The following is a 16533-nucleotide window of genomic DNA, read 5'->3' on the forward strand; positions in this document are numbered from 1 at the left end:
TGTACTAACTTTAGAACAAAGTTGAGTCATCTATTTTGAAACAGAGGGAGTATTTGTCTAGAAGCCTGAAAAGTGTTAATGCTAAAGCCGTGCATGTTTTCTAAAGACACTTCTGCTTCAGTACACCCCCCTAAACATATCAACGGCTGTGATTATCCCATACCTCTTCATAACGAAAGGCATGATGGTATTTTTTTAAAGTACGTACTATAAAGAAAAATATTTTTAAGGGCATCAATGATTTAGAAGAAGTTTGGAAGATTGTACTAAAATATCTTGGAAGAATTTTAAGGGCCTCAATGATTTAGAAGTATTTCATAGGAATTTTTGTTAGTATGTAAGATTGAGAATTACATATGATTTTTTTATGGTCTAGTTTGCATGCAATTTCAGAGAAAAGTACACTAATATCGTGGTAATTATTCCCTATTCTTATGACAACTATGCAATGCAACTGGCCCTTTAGGAATGTGTATTGTTTCTACAATGCAACCAACAACTTACATCACAATTCTACCGGCTCCCTATTTCTGCATTTTTAGAATCGTAGGAAAGGAGGCCCTCAATATGAAATCAGCAGTCTCAGTATTCTTTCACACAATTTATGAAATCAAGTGTTAGTCTTGCACAAAAAAAAAGGGTTGCAGTCTTGACCGGTTGAAGATTGTAATCTTGAGAGAAAATCAAGGGTAGAATCCTAAATACACTAGAATGAGCTTAATTCTGACGTGAATGTGGTGACATCAGTGTTCAAAACGAAATAGTTTACTACTAGTAATTTTGCATAAAACAGGACACCACATTCTTGTGCTTCAAACACGATAATGGCAATCTGCATGACACAACACACAGAGATAGTCTGACTGCTCTAAGACGCAAGATCTTCAGCCCGCAGATCCATGCCTAGTTAAAAAAATGCATGATGGCGTCAAATTCACGAAAGAGTCCATCTCCCCATGGCCATCTTGGCAAGGTTACTTCGTGCAGAAAGCCCAGCTCGTGCAGTTGCAAATTCCGATGGTTCCCAGTCCTAGGATGCATGTGGATTTCAACGACACTCAAAAAGCAATTCAAACCAAGTACAATACGTGTGTCTGCTGAATATGTGGCATGCTGAAATGAACCTAGCAACGACTAAGCTCTACTCCTTGGTCGACACACAAAGGATTCTTTACGGATTGTTGCTCTACTCTTCTCACACTTAAATAGAAACATTGTGTGGTGCAACAACCATGTGATGGATGTTTTCATGCAATTCAACACTGCCATATAAAGCACATGGACATTTTTGTATTGTTGTGAGTGCCCCTCCTTCAGCGAAGTAGCTCCCCTATTATAAATTTTGCCTGTATCAATCAACGTTCATAGTGTGGTTCCTCTTGGTGACCACATTTGAGAAAGCCCTTGCATTTGGTAGGGGCAATTGTAGAGTGACCCGAGAGCACACACACACCTCACCGAGGATTATCAGACCTCCAAATTGGAACTACCTAGCAAGTAGTGAGTTGTGCTGGCGTGGACATTATGTTTGATTATGCAAATCAGGAGTCCTGCCTTTTCTGATTGTATTCTAGCACATGTCCATTTACTAGTTCCTGGTAGGATGCTTTCCGGGATCACCTCTAAATTCTGAACGATCTGTTGTGCTATATGTTTTCTTATACATAGTTACGTCTTAGAGATTCTCTAGAAGCCAGAGAGGTGCTGCGGCAGTCCGTTGGACACCATAGGACGTGGATGTTTTGACAATCTAAACATTGATTGCAGTTTCTTTTAGTGCACATAGATGCAAAAATCACAAACTCAATGTAGAAAACTAGCTGCACAAATGCACAGTCGTCTTGGTAGTTGATTATAGATTTATTTAGGTGTGGCCAATAGGAAAAGAAGTTGTGATCGAAATTTAGGTGTTCAATAGAAAATATGCAACCTTTTGACACGAACAACTCCAATATAAGATATTAATTTCACGGGACAACATGCAAGGCACGTTTGCATCCTTACACTTCTAGTATAACATGCATATACTATTTTATCAAGAGCTTAATGGGATAATCACACTTTCAAATTACACAACAACAATAAGACCGAGTAGCACAATGCTTTTTCAAGTGCTCCTCAACTTATTTAGCCATATATAAGTGTCGATGCATATGTAGAGCAACCGACTCCTAGATGCTCATGGGTAGTACATCCGATCATCACGAGCAGTTGTTGGGCATGGTGAGACCGCACTTGCCTGGCAGAGCCATGGCACGCTTTGCGTCGATGTGGTACATTTTCAGCCATATGCCGGCGATGCCTTTGTAGCGGCAAATGCATGATAGATTGGCCTTCCCAAGCGCAGCACAACACTCAGCCGACGGACTCTCTGTCGGGTTATTCACTGCCGCCGCGGGCTGGCAAAGCTTGAATTCATCATTCGACATGCCGCAGACGCCATGAACACCCTCTAGTGTGGCGAGGGACACCACCATGACAAGCAACAGTGTTGCAGCCAATGCATTTGACTTAGCCATGGCTGTTTGTTCTATTATTTTGTATCTAGTTGGTTGCCCGTGAAGATTTTTGGTCTTAGCTAGGCTTTACTTTGGGAATGTGTGAGATGAATGTTTGGTGTATGGCTCTATTTATAGGGGCAGCCGCTTTGTTCATGCAGTGTGTATTATGCATCAAGCAAGAACTTAGGGGCGCCAAGTGCTGCCCACATGCAGAAGCACTATCTTCTTATCATGAAAGAAAAATCTGCACTCGAACCCACTGTGAACGATAACGACTACCATAGTTGGCAACAAAGAAATGTAACAAAGTAAAACTACTGATTTCTTTTGAAAGATTAGTGCGAAAATCTTTATAATGTAGTGTACGCCGCAAAACTATCATAGAAAGCGATTCTTCGATTTGCCCAGTCACAAAGCTTTTTGCATGCCTTCCGAAAAAGTAAACTTTTTGCAAAAGAAAGACGGCTCATGATAACACTTGAGAATTGAACTGTTTAACCGACCGATCGATTCAGACAACCACCGAAATCTCTATGGTATATGTTCCGCTGCCGTATTATAGGAATGACTTCATTAGCGCTAAGCAAGTGTTTTGCCCTGTACCATGTGTTCACAGATATTTTGTTGTCGAAAAGAGGGTGATGTGCTCATATATAGTTAATGAAACGAGATGACCTATAAAAAAGAAACACCAATCTTGGCCTATGGTAATATATTATATGTTCGGCATTTTTAATTTGGAAAATCCTTAGGAGTCATGTATATGCACCTATTACTGAGATAATAGTACATTGCATTTCCTCCCCTTCGAAAAGTAAACAAAAAACACATGCTCCTGGTCAATTAATTAGACAAGGACATCCGCTAGCTAGCTTGAAGCATTACACCCTGCAACTAGATGCATGCATGCACCAACTGTAGCTTGAGGTATTTTCTTCAGACCATAGAGGAAATCAGCTTGATCTTGGACTGGTGGTAGCTTTTGCCGACTTAATCCAGTAGTGCTGTTAACAGGTAGACACAACACATAAACAGATTGTGGCGGGAGTGGAAGACGAGCTCAGCCAGGTCTTGCGGAGCATGATAACATTCCATGGCATAGATATTTGGCGGGGACGTCGACCGGCACTCCAAATTAAATGAGAAGTGTCTATTGTTCATGCCAATAAGATATGTTTGTTTCTAGAATTGACAGGTGATGCACAGGGGTTTTTCCCCATTTATTGAGGATCAAGTTTGGTGTGGGGTGGAACCACTCATCAAATAATACCTTGATACAGTGGCGGATCTAGGATTTTGAACCAGGGTGGTCCAACCTAATATTTTTTTTACAACTGCGAATGTACTAATTAATTTACCAATAGCACAAGATAAATTGATCAATTTTTTTCTCAAATAAGTCTCAATTTTGCATAAAAGAATCCTGCATACCTTGAAAAGTTCAAAGACTACCTACATGCGGTCATTCTTCCACATTTGATATATGTATGTAATCATGTGATCATGATTGACATTCTGTTCTTCAATGTGACAATGACATTTATTGATTCAAAAAATGAGAACAATGTATCAATTTTTTGACCTAAACTGAAACAATTTGGTAGTAATTAGTAAAATTCTTGGAAATTACAGCTCAAGATGCCACATTGATTTTTTTTTTGCCCCAAACTGAAATAGTTCAGTAGTAAGTAGTAAAATTCCTAGACAGAATTCAGCAGTACTGTGTTACAATTTACTTCTAAAGGAGCACAGCAAGCCTAAATCCATAATGAGCAGTACTGGCAGGTGGAAGCACGCCGAGCAATGAGTAAGAGTAAACAGAAATTGGGGAACGAGCAGAAATCTCATCAAAGGTACCTCAAATTGTGCTGGGAGGGTGACGGCTGGCCTGCTGCAGCTGGAGAACGCCGGCTACCGAGCGCCGAGCGCCGACTGCCGAGTGCGGACTAGGCTGGGCGCGGTGGCACCGGGCCGGTGCGGGACAGGCATAGTCGCCGGCAAGGCATGGATCCAGGCAGCAAGTCAGGGCAACGAGATTGGCTGGAGCGTAGAGCAGCTGCGAGGGGATTTGGGGACGGGGAGCTAGTGTGCGGGCTACCACGGTCCACGGGCCACGGCTGTGCGAACGAGTCGAGCTTGTGGTTGTTGGGCTTTAGTTTCTTTCCTTCTGGCCCATCCCCTAATCTCTCATGGACTATGGTATATATATGGGTCGTACCAAAATCCCAGGGTGGGCCGCGGCCCGCCCTGTCCACCCTGTAGATCGCCACTGCCTTGATACTCATTTAAAAAATTTAAAAAATTCTGAGGACCATGTTTATTTTGGTACTCATACTAAAATGGCCGTATGCATCCCTAGTTGGTGCAGAGGCCGGGGAAGTGAAATTCTTCCCCATTTTTTAAGCTGAACCTGAGCGGCCAAACACGAGAACACTGGATAAAAGAAGAACACTGGTCTCCTCCCGTATCGCCCCTGCGCGGCGACCGGGGGGAACCCTAGTGTTGCCGCGTCCTCGTCCCTCCCCCGACCTCTCCTCGCCGCCGCTGGGGTGTGCCGACGGGCAAAGCCCGGTCGGCGTCAGCGGCGGCGGGATCTCTTCTCCCACGGCTCGCTGGATCTGGAGCGGGCGGATCGCGGCAGTGGTTGGCTGCGCGGGCTTGGGGGCGACGGCAGGCACGCTCGTGGTTTCCCCTGGTGTGCGTGGGAGTCCGCTCGGGGCGCGCGACGGCGGCCCTCGGCAAGCGGTGGCGGGCGCTCCGGCGTGTGCAGGCGGCGGTGCTCCCTGTGCGCGGTCGGCGGCTCCGTCTCTGACCCGGACGGCGCGGGGGATGGCGGCGGCCCAGCGTGGCCGGCGATCTGGATGTGGTGGTGCCGGCGGCTCGCTGATCTGCCGATACTCCAGGGTTCTGCCTGGTGGTGCTGGTGGTGACGGCGGCCCTCGCACGAGAGTTGGATCCCTTCGAACTGATCTGGGTGAAAACTTGCCTTCGGCGTCTGCTAAGGCCGACGGTGGCGGCGCTATCTGCGTCGTTCCCTTCTTGAAGGCATCGTCGCGGAGAAGTTCAAGGCCACTCTCTGCTACCTTTGGGGGAAACTCTAGATCGGATGATCGGATGACGGCGGCGCTCTGGTGTCGTTCCTCCCTTGGGGGCGTCATTCTTGGAGGTACACACGTGATCGAGGGACCAGAGGACGGATTCTTTGGTGGAGCGGTGCTTCATCCTACACACTGATGGCAACGGATCTTGACGGCGTGGCGCAGTGCAGATTCGGAGTTCGCTGTGGGAGGATGGACTCGCGCAGGAGGACGACGCCGTCGGGCGTCGTGGTGGCGTCGATGGTAGAGAGACCTGGCACGGTACATGCAACATTACAGCTCTGAAGATGGATTGGTGGCAGGTGGCTGCGGCGGCCTCATACCCGGCAGACGTCCTGGTTGAGGAGTGCGCCGGACTGGTAGGTGCCCCATACCCGGCAGGCGTCCTGGTTGGGACCTCAGGTCTTAGATGTTTAGGTTTGGCTGCGATGTCTGTTTGGTATTAGGCCCAGACTATCTGCGCCCCTTCATCAATTGGATAGGTGTAGCGACAGTTGTTGCTTAGACGGTGGCTTTAGTCTTGTTGTTGTATAGCTTTGTAAGGTCTTGTGAGAATAATTAATAAAATGGCCGTATGCATCGCCCAGATGCAGAGGCCGGGGGTCATCCTCCTTTTCTAAAAAAAAACTAAGATGCACGTATGTGAAAGCTGAGCAGATGGAATAACCGGAGCACGTCTTAGAGAGGAGATATCGTGTGGTGGGAGCAAAATTATAGAGGTTGTCCAGAGCATGCAACTCACCGAGGATCATCTGACCTCCAAATCAGAACCGCCTAGCAAGTACTACCTCCGTTGGATGTTGTGTTCGATGATGCAAATCAGAAGTCCTGCCTTTCCTGCCAGCGTTCTAGCACCGGTCCATTTACTAGTTTCAGTTTTCTAGTACGATGCTTCCTGAATTGAACGAACTGAAATGCTATTTCAAAAGCATGAGAAGTGTTCTGTCAGTCCAGGATAACACTAAAGATGTGTGTTTTTTCTAAAGATGGACATTAACTATAATTTAATTCTATAATGCTCATAATTCATCATAGATACAAAATCAACCATAAATAAAAATATATGTAAGGGCCTCAATGATTTAGAAGAATTTTGTAGCAATTTTGGAAGATTTTATTTCGTAGGAATTTTTTGGGTAGAGCTTGTTGGTATGTAAGATTGAGAATTGTATATGATTTTTTATGGTCTAGTTCACATGTAATTTCAAATAAAAATTACACTAATCTCGTGGTAATTCTTCCCTGTTTTTATGACAACTATGCAATGCACCTAGTCCTTTTGGAATGTGTATTTTTTCTACAATGCAACCAAACAACTTACATCGCAATTCTACCAGCTTCCTATTTCTGCATTTTTAGAATTGTTGGAAATAAGGAGGCTCTTAATATGAATTTAGCAGTGTCAATTTTCTTTCACATAATGTATGAAACCAAGTCTTAATCTTGCACCCTAAAAAAAGAAAGAGTTGACGTCTTGTCCAGGTTGACGTCGTAAAAGACTGGGAGAAGATCAATGGTAGAATGTCGAATACACTAGTAGAATCAGTTTAATTCCCACGTGAATGAGGTGACAGTAGTGTTCGAAACACAATAGTTTATAGTAATTTTCCATGAAATGGGGCACCACATTTTTGTTGTTCAAACACGATAATGGCAATCTGCACAACACAGCACACTGAAACAGACTGACTCGCTCCAAGACATAGGAGCTTTAATTAGTGCAGCACTTCAGCATTCTTCGCTTCGAGACATCGATTCAACTCTAGATACATGTTAGTTAACAAAATGCACTAGGAACAGTTGACTAGGATGGCAAATTCCTAAAGGAGTCCATCTCCACATGGTCATCCTGGGAAGGTTACTTCTCGTAGAAAGCTAATATATGGAAATCCGCGCAGTCGCAAATCCTGATGCTTCTCAGCCCTAGGATGTATGTGGTTTCAACGACACTGAAAAATGAATTCTAAGTAAGTGCAAAACCTATGTACATTGAATATGTGGCATGCTGAAATGAACCTAGCAACGACTAAGCTCTACTCCTTGGTCCACAAATGATGGCTTCTTAGAGTCATTGCTCCATCTCTCTTCCCACACTTAAAAATAGAAACATTGTGTGATCCAACAACCATGTGATGGATGCTTTCATGCAATTCAATACTACCATATGAGCACATGGCATGGGCATTTTCGTATTGTTGTGAGTGTCCTCAGTGAAGTACCTATAGATGAGCACATCACACGCACCTCACCAAGGATTATCAGACCTTCAAACTCAAACCACCTAGCAACTACTGAGTTGTGCTCGCGTAGACCGTATGTTTGATTATGCAAATCAGGAGTCCTGCCTTTCCTGCTAGTATTCGAGCACATGTCCATTTACTAGTTCCTGGTAGGATGCTTCCCGGTATCACCTTCAAATTCTGAATGAACTGCGATGCTATATGTTTGCTAATAAGTACATATAGTTAAATTTTGGATATTTCTATAGAAGCCGGAGAGCTGTTGTGGCAGTCCATTGGATACTATAAGACGTTCATGTTTTCTAAAGATAAACATTGGCTGCATTTTCTTTTATCATACATAGGTGCAAAATCACAAACTCTATATAGAAAACTAGTTGCACAAACGGACAATCTTCTTGATAGTTGAGTATCGATTTATTTATGAGTGACCAATAGGGAAAAATTGTGATCGTCATTTACTTGTTCACTAGAAAACGTGCAACTTTTTGACACGAACGACACCACTATAAGATATTAAATTCATGGGAATAACATGCAAGGCACGCCTGCCATCCTTACACTTCCAGTATAACACACATATACTATTTTATCAAGAGCTTAATGACTTTGAAATCACACAATAACAATAAGACCGAGTAGCACAATGCTTTTCCAAGTGCTCCTCCACTTATTTAGCCATATATAAAGTGTCGATGCAGACGTAAAGCAACCGACTCCTAGATACTTATGGGTAGTACATCTGATCATCACGAGCAGTTGTTGGGCATGGTGAGACCGCACTTGCCGGGCAGCGCCATGGCGCGCTTTGCGTCGATGTGGTACTTTCTCAGCCATATGCTGGCGATGCCTTTGTACCGGCAGATGCATGATAGGTTGGCCTTCCCAAGCGCAACACAACACTCAGCCGACGGACTGTCTGTCGGGTTATTCACTGCCGCCGCGGGCTGGCAAAGCTTGAATTCATCATTCGACATGCCGCAAACGCCATGAACACCTTCTAGTGCGGCGAGGGACACCGACATGACAAGCAACAGTGCTGCAGCTAATGCATGTGCCTTAGCCATGACTGCTGGTACTGTTATTATGTTATCTAGTGGATTGCTAGAGGAGATTTTTGTCTTTGCTAGGTTTTGCTTTGGAAATGTGTGAGATGAATGTTTGGTGTATGGCTCTATTAATAGGGGCAGGCTTCTGTGTTCATGAAGTGTGTATTTTGCATCTGGGAAGAAATTAGGCGCTCAAGTGCTGCTCACATGTAGAAGCACTACTGTCTTATCATGCAAACAAAAATCTGCACTTGAACTCACTGTTGAGCGATAACGACTACCATAGTTGGCAAAAAGATATGTAATGAATTAAAACTACTGATTTCAACATCAAGAGTATGCTGCAAATTAAGACTAGTTCTTCGCAATGATAGAAAGTGATTTTTCGATTTGCCCACCCACAAGCTTTTTGCGTGCCTTTAAAAGAATTTTGCAAAAGAGAAACGGCTCATGATAACATTTGAAAATTGAATTTTTTTAACTGACCAACGATTAAGGCAAGCACTGAAATCTCTATGGTATATGCTCCGCTGCCGAATTAGACGAGTGACTTCATTAGCGCTAACCACTAAGCAAGTGTTTTATCTGTGTTCACATTTATTTTGTTTTTGAAAAGAGGTTGATATATGTTGATAGTCAATGAAAAAAGATGGCCTATAACAAAGAAACAACAATCTTGGCCTATCATTCCGTTTTTATTTACTCCGCATATTAGTTTTGACCTAAGTCAAACTCTATCAAATTTGACCAAGATTATATAAAACAATATAGACTTTTAGAATAACAGATATATGTGATGTGAAAATATATTCAATGGTGATTCTAATGGTATTGATTTGGTATTGTGGACGTTAATACCTTTTCGTATAAACTTGGTCAAAGTTCACAAAGTTTGACTTGAGACAAAGTTAATATGTGAAGCAAATAAAAACGAAGGAAGTACTATTATATGTTCTGGATTTTTAGTTTCGAAATCCTTAGAAGTAATGTATATGCACCTATTACCGAGACAGTACATTTCGTGTTCCCAACTTGGAAAATTAAACAAAAAGCACCTGCTCGTCAATTAGCTAGACAAGGACGCTCGCTAGCTTGAATGAAGCACTACACACTGCAAGTTTGCAACTGGGTGCATGCACCGGCTGTAGCTTGAGATCTTTTCTTCAGACCATAGAGTGACTGGGTGCTAGCTTTTGCCGACTTAATTCAGTAATGATGTTAGGCAAATAACTAGATAGACACAACGCACGACGGATTTCGGCGGAGTGTGGAAGGCGAGCTCAGCCAGGTCTCGCCTATAGCATGATAACATCCCATGGCGTGGATATTTGGCGGGACGTTGACTGGCACTCCAGATTAAATGAAAAGCGTCTATTGTCTGTGACAATGTTTTGCTGCCAACCATCACTAAGCTCTAGGCCAGCGGTCTTGCGCGAGACAGCCACTGCCGCAAACCATCTCCACCGCGACCAGCGGTCCTGCACAAGACACACACATGCTATTTTTAACTTTAGAAGTGAACTAAGCACATTCATTTTTATAAACTACTCCCTCCATTGATAAATATAAGATCTTTTCAATATTTCAATATAGAGAACTACCAACTAAAATGAGTGAACAAACACACTAAAATGCGTCTATATACAATGGAGGAAATATTTGATATTGAAGCAAATTCACATAATCCTGAAATAAAGCAGATAAAACATGACAAATATTGTAGGAGGCCAAATGAGCCAACTGGACTAGGCGGGACTATGAATGACGGCTTGATGCGGAGGGATGGTTGTGCAGTGACGGCGGTGGCACATCGCATGTAGCTGCAGGGATCGAGGGAAGTGGTGAAGACAACACATGAGTCACGTTGATGGTGGTGCTACTCGAGCACTCGCTCTCGAGCTCCGGAATGAAAGCCTAGGTCTGACCCGAGTCGGTTATACCTGGCAACGACGATGTTTTTATGTTGTTACCTTGTTCAAGGCATTGCTCGGATATGTTCAGATCGATTCTTCAGGGTGAAAACATAGACTGACCTTGGGAGGTTGGATCTAGTGACGGCGGCGTTTGAGCGCCACTCCTTTTTTAAGGCGTTGCTATTGACAAACCTCGACTCTCGTGTGGTGTCATGAGATAGTTGGTGTGGATATATGGTCATTGTTATAGTTTGCCAATCGTAGATCTGATCGCTTTGATTTTTGTTCTTTTTTCCTCGCCTAGATATAACTTTGGTCTTATATTACTTTGTTATTTGCGGGTGTGTTTCTTGTGTGCCTACGTTGATGTTGACTATGTGTATCGTACCTTATGCAGAGGCCGGGTGTGTGCAATGTGCTCATTGTATTTGTATTCTCTTGATGCTCCATTTTGAGCCAACAGAATCCATTATTTGTCAAAAGATAACTTGTGTTTGAAGTTAGACATGCTAGGTTTCTCTCTGGATTGTTTCGTACTGCTGGCTCTTTAAAAAAAAGACCAACTGGGAAGGAGCCCCATGGTTTTTTTAATTAAGGAAGGTGTAGGAGGAAGAGGACCCACCGCCACTAGAAGCCACATGGGGCTTTGTCTGGCGACTCCGGCCGACGACGGATGGTTAGAGGAACGGGGAGGAGGTGAACCTACGGTGGAAGATGGATGCACCACCCGTGTTGCCCAGGGAGCGCGACACGGGTCATGCAAACAACCATTTTGGTACGAGTACCATGATATTTATCTTGATGTGTAGTCTCACCACGCACCAAGCCTGGTCCTCAAAACATTTTGCTAATGTGAATACTAGGATTTTATCTTGATGAGTGGTCTCATTGTGTACCAAGCTTGGTTGTCAAGGAAATAAAATGAGGAAAAAACCTTGTGCACCACCCGTCGATTCTAGGAACACTGGTAGAAAAAGAGGCTTCCATACGCCCCCATTAGTCCCCAAAACAATCGAACCGCGACAAAAGGGGTCTTTAGTCGCGGTTCGGGAGGAGACCCGCGACCAACTATCTGGGCCCAGCGCGCTCGGTCGACAGCTGGCGAACGGGAGGGGCTTTAGTCGCGGTTGGCCTGGCCAACCGGGACTAAAGGTCCCCGAAGGCCTTTAGTCGCGGTTGGCCAGGCCAACCGGGACTAAAGGCCCATCCAGCTGGTGGACGGGAGGGGCTTTAGTCCCGGTTGGCCTGGCCAACCGGGACTAAAGGTCCCCGAAGGCCTTTAGTTGCGGTTGGCCAGGCCAACCGGGACTAAAGGCCCATCCCTATATATAGGACTCAGCTCACTTCACTTCACTCAGCTCACTTCACAATTTTCAGAAGGGGGTGGTGGGTTTGCTTTTGGTTCCTCCTATGCACACAAGGTGTTCGATGAAATGCCCGAGAGCCTGAAACAAACATGATATGAAGTGTCCGAGCCACACTTGAGCTTTCTCATTTATTTTTCCTCCGCGATCGCGGTTAGCAACTTGAACCTTTCATGTGTCATTGATAAAATATGCATGTGTGTAGTTCATTGTTTAATTTGTATTATTTCTAGCTAGTTAGTTTAACAAATGCATGATGGTTAATTATATACTTTATATAATAACAATGTAGATGAATCGGCAATGGATGTACGGTCCCCGACTCTCCGGCGAGTTCACTACGGGTTTGAAAGATTTCCTCGTAGTGGCAAATGCGAACAAGCAGCAAGGTTTTATTATCTGTCCATGTGCTGTCTGTAAGAATCAGAAGGGTTACTCCTCCTCAAGAGACGTTCACATGCACCTGCTTCGGCACGGTTTCATGCCAAGCTATAATTGTTGGACCAAGCATGGAGAAAGAGGGGTTAGAATGGAAGAAGATGAAGAAGGGGATGATATCGATGACAACTATCATGATCATTTCGGTGATACTTTCACGGAGGATGATGCTGAAGGTGGGGAAGGGTTAGGTGAAGGTGAAGAAGAGGCACATGATGAGCCCACTGATGATCTTGGTCGGACCATTGCTGATGCACGGAGACGCTGCGAAACTGACAAGGAGAGGGAGAATTTGGATCGCATGTTAGAGGATCACAAAAAGTCGTTGTATCCAGGATGCGATAATAGTCTGAAAAAGCTGGGCTGCACACTGGATTTGCTAAAATGGAAGGCACAGGAAGGTGTAGGTGACTCATCATTTGAAAATTTGCTGAAAATGTTGAAGAATATGTTTCCGAAGAATAACGAGTTGCCCGCCAGTACGTACGAAGCAAAGAAGGTTGTCTGCCCTCTAGGTTTAGAGGTTCTGAAGATACATGCATGCATTAACGACTGCATCCTCTACCGCGGTGAATACGAGAATTTGAATGAATGCCCTGTATGCACTGCATTGCGTTATAAGATCAGAGGCGATGACCCTGGTGACGATGTTGAGGGCGAGAAACCCAGGAAGAGGGTTCCCGCCAAGGTGATGTGGTATGCTCCTATAATACCACGGTTGAAACGTCTGTTCATGAACAAAAAGCATGCCAAGTCGTTGCGATGGAACAAAGAGGACCGTAAGTCCGACGGGGAGTTGAGACACCCCGCTGATGGAACGCAATGGAGAAAGATCGATAGAGTGTTCAAAGATTTTGCAGCTGACGCAAGGAACATAAGATTTGGTCTAAGTACTGATGGCATGAATCCTTTTGGCGAGCAGAGCTCCAGCCATAGCACCTGGCCCGTGACTCTATGCATCTACAACCTTCCTCCTTGGTTGTGCATGAAGCGGAAGTTCATTATGATGCCAATTCTCATCCAAGGCCCTAAGCAACCCGGCAACGACATCGATGTGTACCTAAGGCCATTAGTTGAAGAACTTTTACAGTTGTGGGCCAGACCTGGTGTACGTGTCTGGGATGAGCACAAAGGAGAGGAATTTGACCTACGAGCGTTGCTTTTTGTAACCATCAACGATTGGCCTGCTCTCAGTAACCTTTCGGGACAGACAAATAAGGGATACAATGCACGCACGCACTGCTTACATGAGACTGAAAGTGTACGTTTGGTTAATTGTAAGAAGAACGTGTACCTGGGTCATCGTCGATTTCTTCCCCAAAATCATAACGTAAGAAAGAAAGGCAAGCATTTCAACGGCAAGGCAGATCACCGGCCGAAGCCTGCGGAACGTACTGGTGCTGAGATATTTGATATGGTCAAGGATTTGAAAGTCATCTTTGGAAAGGGTCCTGGCAGACAATCAGTTCCGCGGGGAGTTGACGGGCACGCACCCATGTGGAAGAAGAAATCTATATTTTGGGAGCTAGAATATTGAAAAGTCCTAGATGTCCGCTCTGCAATCGACGTGATGCATGTTACGAAGAATATTTGCGTGAACCTGCTAAGCTTCTTGGGCGTGTATGGGAAGACAAATGATACAAAGGAAGCACGGAAGGACCAGCAACTTTTGAAAGACCCAGATGACCGGCATCCGGAATGGTTTCAAGGTCGTGCCAGCTACGCTCTTACCAAAGAAGAGAAGGTCATTTTTTTTGAATGCCTGAGCAGTATGAAGGTCCCGTCTGGCTTCTCGTCGAATATAAAGGGAATAATAAACATGGCGGAGAAAAAGTTCCAAAACCTGAAGTCTCACGACTGCCACGTGATTATGACGCAATTGCTTCCGATTGCTTTGAGGGGGCTCCTACCGGAAAATGTTCGAGTAGCCATTGTGAAGCTATGTGCATTCCTCAATGCAATCTCTCAGAAGGTAATCAATCCAGAAGATCTACCACGGTTACAGAACGATGTGGTCCAATGCCTTGTCAGTTTCGAGTTGGTGTTCCCACCATCCTTCTTCGATATTATGACGCACCTCCTGCTCCACCTAGTCGAAGAGATTTCCATTCTCGGTCCTGTATTTCTACACAATATGTTCCCCTTTGAGAGGTTCATGGGAGTATTAAAGAAATATGTTCGTAACCGTGCTAGGCCAGAAGGAAGCATCGTCAAGGGCTATGGAAATGAGGAGGTAATTGAGTTCTGTATTGACTATGTTCCTGACCTTAAGCCGATTGGTATTCCTCAATCGCGGCACGAGGGGAGACTAAGTGGAAAAGGCAAGATCGGAAGGGAATCCACGATATGTATGGACGGTCATTCTATGACTGAAGCACACCACACAGTTCTGCAAAATTCCAGCTTGGTGGCTCCGTACTTCGAGCAACACAAGAATATTTTACGCTCGGACAACCCGGGGAAGCCTGAATCCTGGATTAGAAAGGCCCACATGGAGACTTTCGGCAGTTGGTTGCGAAAACATTTAATGAATGACAATGATGTTGGAGATCAGCTGTACATGTTGGCCAAGAAACCATCTTCGACTATAACGACTTTCCAAGGGTACGAGATAAATGGGAATACATTTTACACCATCGCCCAAGATAAAAAGAGCACCAACCAAAACAGTGGTGTCCGCTTTGATGCAGCAACCGAGAATGGGCAAAAGGTCACATATTATGGTTACATAGAGGAGATATGGGAACTTGACTATGGACCCTCCTTTAAGGTCCCTTTGTTCCGGTGCAAATGGTTCAAGCTAACAGGAGGTGGGGTAAAGGTGGACGAGCAATACGGAATGACAATGGTGGATTTCAACAATCTTGGTTACCTTGACGAACCATTCGTCCTTGCCAAAGATGTCGCTCAGGTTTTTTATTTGAAGGACATGAGTAGCAAACCGAGGAAACGGAAAGATAAGAAAACGATCAGTACATCATGCGATGATCCAAAGCGCCACATTGTTCTTTCAGGGAAAAGAAACATCGTGGGAGTGGAGGACAAGACAGACATGTCAGAAGATTATAATATGTTTGGTGAAATTCCGCCCTTCAAAGTGAACACTGACCCAAGCATTAAGTTAAATGATGAGGATGCTCCATGGATACGGCACAATCGTAAGCAAGCAGGGACACAAGGGAAGAATTGATGTGTAATAATTTATTGTACCAAACTTTGTATTTGGTCGATGAACCGAATGATGTATCAAACCTTTTGTCAAACCTTCAAGGGATTTTAAAATGAATTAGTTTTATTTTTCTGATTTTTTGATATATAATTGTATTTTTAAGATTTTAAAATGAATTAGTTTTATTTTTCTGATTTTTTTGATATATTATTTGTATTTTTAAGAATTTAAAATGAATTAGTTTTTTTTCTGATTTTTTTGATATATAATTGTATTTTTAAGATTTTAAAATGAATTAGAAACAAAATAATATAAACTTTAATGAAATATATAAGTACAAACAAAATAAAATAAATTTTAATAACATAAATAAATAAGTAATTAGAAACTTTAATAGCAAAAATAATTATCATAAAGTAAAATAAATAAGTAATTAGAAACAAAATAAAATAAAATAAATAAGTTTTTTGTTGTAAGTAGAAACAAAACAAAATAAATAAAGCAAAAAAGAAAACAAAAAACAGGCAAAAAATAAAAAATATGCCACCTACTGGGCCACCACGGCCTGAATACGACTAGAAACCCATTAATGGGCCAGGATTCAGGCCCGCAGAAGGCCCAGTAGGCCCACAGGCACATAGTGACAGAATAGGCCCGTAAGCCTGCATTTGAGAGGAGCTCGAAGTGGTGAGCGCAGCCGCGCTTATAAACCACTGCCGAAGCCTCTCGGCTAGCGAGGTGGGACTAAACATCCCACCGCA

At 43.8% G+C, this 16533-nt stretch overlaps 2 protein-coding genes across 2 annotated transcripts; both read right to left on the reverse strand.

The window, feature by feature from the left end:
- Positions 1-1965: 1965 nt before the first annotated feature.
- On the reverse strand, positions 1966-2608 carry LOC109737946 (putative lipid-transfer protein DIR1). Its single transcript, XM_020297062.4, has one exon. The coding sequence runs from the start codon at positions 2517-2519 to the stop codon at positions 2202-2204; it is 318 nt and encodes a 105-aa protein (XP_020152651.1). The 5' UTR covers positions 2520-2608; the 3' UTR covers positions 1966-2201.
- Positions 2609-8324: 5716 nt separating this feature from the next.
- Positions 8325-8994, reverse strand: LOC109781947 (putative lipid-transfer protein DIR1). Its single transcript, XM_020340534.4, has one exon. It carries the CDS (start codon positions 8904-8906, stop codon positions 8589-8591), a length of 318 nt encoding a protein of 105 aa, XP_020196123.1. The 5' UTR covers positions 8907-8994; the 3' UTR covers positions 8325-8588.
- Between the last annotated feature and the right edge of the window lie 7539 nt (positions 8995-16533).

Source organism: Aegilops tauschii, chromosome 2, assembly GCF_002575655.3.
Source record: "Aegilops tauschii subsp. strangulata cultivar AL8/78 chromosome 2, Aet v6.0, whole genome shotgun sequence".
Lineage (NCBI taxonomy): Eukaryota > Viridiplantae > Streptophyta > Magnoliopsida > Poales > Poaceae > Aegilops > Aegilops tauschii.